The sequence below is a fragment of the Carassius carassius genome, unplaced genomic scaffold, assembly GCF_963082965.1.
Source record: "Carassius carassius unplaced genomic scaffold, fCarCar2.1 SCAFFOLD_91, whole genome shotgun sequence".
NCBI classification, from domain to species: domain Eukaryota; kingdom Metazoa; phylum Chordata; class Actinopteri; order Cypriniformes; family Cyprinidae; genus Carassius; species Carassius carassius.
The window spans coordinates 29,869-35,844 of record NW_026775177.1 but is presented as its reverse complement, the minus strand read 5'-3'; the positions used below and the strand labels follow the sequence as shown (position 1 = coordinate 35,844).

Sequence of the window (5,976 nt, the reverse complement as noted above, 5' to 3'; positions counted from 1 at the left end):
GAGAAATTTGCCCTGGGATCAACCAAAAATATATGGGCTTAAATAACATAGATTACAGAGTAGAATTGCCTCTGCCCCACCAGTCCTGGCTCAACAATTCTAATTATGTGCTACTTTTAAGAAAAGAACAAAATATATGCAATAACAAGATACGGTTGACGAAAATAGATTTTATCAAACATGATTCATATGAACAGGAACAAAATATACATTTACATACACAGGTAGTGCAATAACAACATAAAGTAAATACATAGATTTTACCCTGGGATCACCCAAAAATGTAAAGGCATGAGTTACATGAATTACAGAGTAGAATTTCCTCTGGCCTATTATGTCTCTCACACACTAAAAAACTTTAAGACTCCTGTCACAGCCATGGCTATGATCATAAAAGAAATTGTCAGCCGAAACAAAAATAGATACCAGGAAGATGGATTCGACTTGGACTTGACCTAAATTTATCCGAACATCATAGCTATGGGCTTTCCAGCTGAAAGACTTGAAGGTGTTTACAGAAACAACATAGATGATGTAGTGCGATTCTTGGATTTGAAGCATAACAATTATTACAAGATATATAATCTATGTGCAGAAAGACATTATGATATTGCCAAATTTAACTGCAGAGTTGCACAGTATCCATTTGAGGATCACAATCCTCCTCAGTTAGAACTTATTCACATGATTGTCATTTTCACTGAGCCACTTATCCAAATCTTCACAGAAAGGTTTAAAAATCTTTGCAAATAATGAAAGGCTGCCTGTTACACCGAGGCAAATTCAAAAAAGCACAAGAGGCTCTGGACTTCTATGGTGAAGTTAGAACCAGGGACAAGAAGGGAGTAACTATTCCCAGCCAGAGGCGATATGTGTACTACTATAGCTACTTTCTGAAGAATAAGCTGGAGTACAAATCTGTGGCCTCGCTCTTTCACAAGATGGTGTTTGAGACCGTGCCTATGTTCAGTGGAGGGACTTGCAGGGATTCTGCTGTAAAAAGCAAGAGTGAGCAGATTCCACATAGGTTCAGAAAAACCAACTGACATTGGGATCCTCAGTTCGTGGTGTACCAGCTGAAGGTAAAAATCCACACATCAAATCCAGTGCACACAAGGCGAGAGGAGAAGTACATGTACTTTGATTTTCCACAGCCACTGCCTGTGTGCGGAGACATCAAGGTGGAGTTCTTCCACAAGCAGAGCAAGATGATGAAGAAAGATAAAATATTTCACCTCACTAACACAGATGAGACCAGATGAGAGCTCAGAGAACGTTGAAAATGGAGGTTTAGTGAAGGAACTGGATGGAAAACAAGCCACAGAACGGGGAGAGAATGATAAGGATTATCTAATCCTGACTTTAGACTAATCGAACAGTAGCTGGTTAGCTCCGAAGTTTCCCTCAGGATAGCTGGCGCTCGCTCAAACAAGCAGTTTTTTCCGGTAAAGCGAATGGAACAACTTGGATAAGGCCAATAAAGACAAAGCCAACAGATGGTGAAGCTGTATTTCACAAAAACAGTGGAGGAACCATCCAACTTGGAGGCCTTTGGTAACCAGGGTAACATAAAGTAAATAAATACATTTTATCCAGGCCTATGAGTAAATCTGCCCTCTTTGGTGAGACCAGGTTAACAATAAAGCACCGGGGGAGAAATTTGCCCTGGGATCAACCAAAAGGTAAAGGCTAAATTACATGAATTACAGAGTAGAATTGCCTCTGCCCCACCAGTCCTGGCTCAACAATTCTAATTATGTGCTACTTTTAAGAAAAGGAACAAAATATATGCAATAACAAGATATACACCAATTTACAAATATAATAACATTTCTGTAACAGTAAAACAAGCTAAATACCATTGATTTTTAAAGTACTGATGCATTAGTTGTTTCACTTTCCTTTGTTTTAACTGTTGATGAGGTGTTTGTTGTGTAGAAGGTAGCAGCATGTCGGCCCATCCTCTTGTTAAAGGTGTGAACAGAAGCACTGTCGGCCTGATCATCCACAGGAGGCTCTACTCCATCCGTTACATCATACATAGCTTTTCCCGAATCTGCAGGCCGCCACAGTTTGGGGTGAAAACAGCAATAGTAGAGAACTTTTATCAACAGACCCAAGACATAACAAAGTGGGATGGAGATTATCAGACTGAAGGCGTACGACTGGGTCATCTCTGCATCTCGGTACAATCTCAAGCGTCCGCCTTGAACCTAGTTTTGTTCAGTGGAGCGAAAAGAGTAAAATTGTTGCTTTTCCTGCATGTGTGTCAGATGGGCTTCTTCATCAGGCACATATTAGCTATCTGCCAGGGTTTTCGTGTGTGGCGCCTGGCACTCCTGAAGGCTCTTCTCACCCTCAAGGAACCGGTCATACCTAGGATGACAAAAGTTAAAGAAAAAATCTTTAAAGAGTTGACCTGCAAATTGGGTCATCCTTGAGTTGGTAATCAAACTAGCCAATCCCAAAAACACCTTGACCCTGTAAAGAGTGTTAGCTCCACCCTGGCAAGGTGTTAAACTTCAACTTGTGGGTCATTGTACGGAAATGTCCATTTTTCTGTCCCTTACAGAAATATTACAATTGAAAAACACTTTAGGATTACATTTTTTTTATATTTTAACATGAACCAATATCTTATTTGAACAATTACACTTTCTTGAGCCATCAATGTGGCAATATTTGATTTTTATTATTTTCATGAAAATTGTCACTAGTGTTACTGTCACTGGTGTCACCTTCCTTATGGGTAAAATACATGCACACAAAAAAATGTTTCTGTCAGAGCAGATCTTATCATTGGCCAAGAAAGTATCTAAACTTAAACACAAAAGATGTTGCTCCCGCTTGCTGTACTGCAGAGCTCTGTCGGTGGGGAACCCAGCTTTTGCTCTCTGGTCTCATTATGTATTTCAAATATAGGCATATGGTTAATGGTACACACATTTAAAGCTTAGCTCTAAATAAACAATTCAATTAAATAAACAAGCTCTCTCTCAAGCTCAAACATCTCTCTCTCTCTGTCTCTCTCTTTCAAACACTCACACACACTCACACACACAGAGAGAATCCATTGAAATGCTAATGAGTTGGGCCCTGCTAAACCTGCTGTTAGTTTAAAATTCATTTGAGTGGACAACATCCATCCTGTCTGCACCACTAAGTAAAATTTAATACTGCTAAAATAGCAGAAGTTAAAAGAATATGTCTACCACAGAACTTTAAACAAGAACAAAAATTAAGCAATGACAGCGTGGTTGCGCTGCTTTTCTCTCCGCAGAGCCGGGCTGTCTGTATCCAGGACGTCCCCAATCTCCCCCTCCAAGGGCCAGAGGATGATGCTGTGGAGGTATTGGATATATTCAGTGTAGTCTGTCAAACTGTCTAGTAGCAATTCTGGTGTTAATTATTTGTTTGTTTGTTTTTTTTAATCTCCAGTACTTTGCCGATGATGAAGAGGAGGAGGACTGATTTTTTTATTTTTTTTTTTACCTTTTTTTAAATATATAAATAAATATTTCATCCTTACCTTTAATGTGTTTTTTGACTTTATTGCAATACAAAACACCAGTGACATGCCTGAATCTGGGCTATATGTTACTGCACACTATCAGCTTTTGATCAGCATCACAGAGTGCCTGGGGTCAGAGGTCAGATCTAAGTTTTTGGTATGTATTTCTGCCCGGCATTTTCAAATATATGGATGTTTGTGTTTGTGTGTATGTATCACAGTGTATTAGTTTGACAGGCCTGTATGCTGGGGTCAGAGGTCAGACCTCTTAAAGGTTTCAGTATGTATTTCTGCCCAGCATTTACAAATATAGGCAGAAATTCAACTGCTGCAGGATTACTCATACATCTCTCTCTCACACTCACACACTCACACACACACACCCAAACACCCACACACCCAAACACCCACACACACAGAAACACACACACCCACACACACACACCCACAGAGAGAATCCATTGAAATGCTAATGAGTTGGGCCCTGCTAAACCTGCTGTTAGTTTAAAATGCATTTGAGTGGACAACATATCTAGAAATACACAAAAATATATACAATAAACATACTGAATGGTAATTTACAAAATAAGTATGGGGTTCAATAAAAATTTGGACCAAATGTGTTGTGCAGTTTCAAATGAGCCCAAGTTCAGTGTTGTGTGTTGTTTGCAGGCCGAGAGAACAAGGGTCAAGTAGGCCTTGTTGAGGTCATTCAGAGCTTTGTTGCTTAACATTTGTAGTTTATAAATTTAAATAAGGTTTATAAACCTTTAATATGATTTTTGAATTTATTGCAACACAAAACACCAGTGAAAGTCCTGAATCTGGGCTATATGTTACCCATTTCCTCTGCCCCACAAGTCCAGGCTCAACCATTCAGGCCAACCCTATCAGCTTTTGATCAGCATCACAGTGTATTACATTTTGCAGGCCTGTCGGCCTGGGGTCAGAGGTCAGATCTAAGTTTTTGGTATGTATTTCTGCCCGGCATTTTTAAATATATGGTTAATGATATATACCTCCTAATAAAAGAAAAAAAAAAAAACAATGAAGTTAAATCTTAAAGTTTTCAGTATATTTCTGCCCAGCAAGTAAAGGGAAAAAAATAAATGATCCAAATATCTGGAACTGACTGTAATTGCACCAAAACTAATGAAAGAAAGATTGAGATGAAATAGAATTAGGGAAATTGTATTTAGGAAATACAAAAACTATATATATATATATATATATAAATTTCTTTTGTGGCCTGAAAGAGCAGTACGTGCCTGTCTCAATCTTGAAGTTTTACAATGCAGTGGCGAGGCTGCACATTGAATTTCTTCTTGGAGTGTGTAATCCATCTCCCTATGGTTTCCAGAGACGGGTGGCACTCACAGGGGAAAGTCTCCGCATCGATGCAGACGTCCTCACTGCCATGTTTAATGAAAAACAGGTGGCCCAGCTCGTCCTGCCTCTCTGCCATCTCCCTGCCCTCAGCACCTGTGATCACCTTTCCGTGGAAATCACACAGGATGGAGCCCTTCCTGAAGGCCTTGGTTGCAACAACTCCTGTGGTAAAAAAAAAAACATTTTTTTTTCATGTGATGTTTATGATGTTATTATATTAATTTTTTAAGGATTTTACTGTGCTCATAAGACATTGGTGCATACCTTTCTTCTCCCCAAAATCCTTCACAGCCAGACCCGGCCATTTCTGACTGGTCACCCCCCTGATGATGGCCGGGTCACTCTGCGCCTGTGCTCTGCTGAGTGGCCTCCACTTTGCCATGATGTCCTCTGGGCGGGGATGATTGGCCGTCCACCCCTCGGCCTCTATGATTTTAGCCACCTTCGATGCAGTCGGGGCACATCTTGAGCATTTTGCTGTCAAAGAGAGAATATTTAAATTAAGATGCAGGTTCACACAAAGTTTAAATGTTTCTGTCAGAGCAGATCTTATCATTGGCCAAGAAAGTATCTAAACTTAAACACAAAAGATGTTGCTCCCGCTTGCTGTACTGCAGAGCTCTGTCGGTGGGGAACCCAGCTTTTGCTCTCTGGTCTCATTATGTATTTCAAATATAGGCATATGGTTAATGGTACACACATTTAAAGCTTAGCTCTAAATAAACAATTCAATTAAATAAACAAGCTCTCTCTCAAGCTCATACATCTCTCTCTCTCTGTCTCTCTCTTTCAAACACTCACACACACTCACACCCACAGAGAGAATCCATTGAAATGCTAATGAGTTGGGCCCTGCTAAACCTGCTGTTAGTTTAAAATTCATTTGAGTGGACAGCCTCCATCCTGTCTGCACCACTAAGTAAAATTTAATACTGCTAAAATAGCAGAAGTTAAAAGAATATGTCAACCACAGAACTTTAAACAAGAACAAAAATTAAGCAATGACAGCGTGGTTGCGCTGCTTTTCTCTCCGCAGAGCCGGGCTGTCTGTATCCAGGACGTCCCCAATCTCCCCC

At 40.0% G+C, this 5,976-nt stretch overlaps 1 protein-coding gene and 1 pseudogene across 1 annotated transcript; one reads left to right on the top strand and one right to left on the bottom strand.

Annotated features, from left to right (window-relative positions):
- The first annotated feature begins 378 nt into the window (after positions 1-378).
- Positions 379-3,471, top strand: LOC132137510 (phosphatidylinositol 3,4,5-trisphosphate 3-phosphatase and dual-specificity protein phosphatase PTEN-like; annotated as a pseudogene).
- Positions 3,472-4,784: 1,313 nt separating this feature from the next.
- Positions 4,785-5,282, bottom strand: LOC132137508 (N-lysine methyltransferase KMT5A-like). The gene is made up of 2 exons (XM_059547542.1): positions 5,165-5,282; positions 4,785-5,062 (listed from the first exon to the last, which is right to left on the bottom strand). Exons 1-2 carry the CDS (start codon positions 5,280-5,282, stop codon positions 4,785-4,787), a joined length of 396 nt encoding a protein of 131 aa, XP_059403525.1.
- Positions 5,283-5,976: the final 694 nt, after the last annotated feature.

Excerpts from the sequence above, each read along its gene's own strand:
- LOC132137508 (XM_059547542.1), bottom strand. The coding sequence starts at position 5,282 with ATGGCAAAGTGGAGGCCACTCAGCAGAGCACAGGCGCAGAGTGACCCG. Across the intron at positions 5,063-5,164 it reads GGATTTTGGGGAGAAGAAAG|GAGTTGTTGCAACCAAGGCC; the intron begins GTATGCACCAAT and ends TTTTTACCACAG.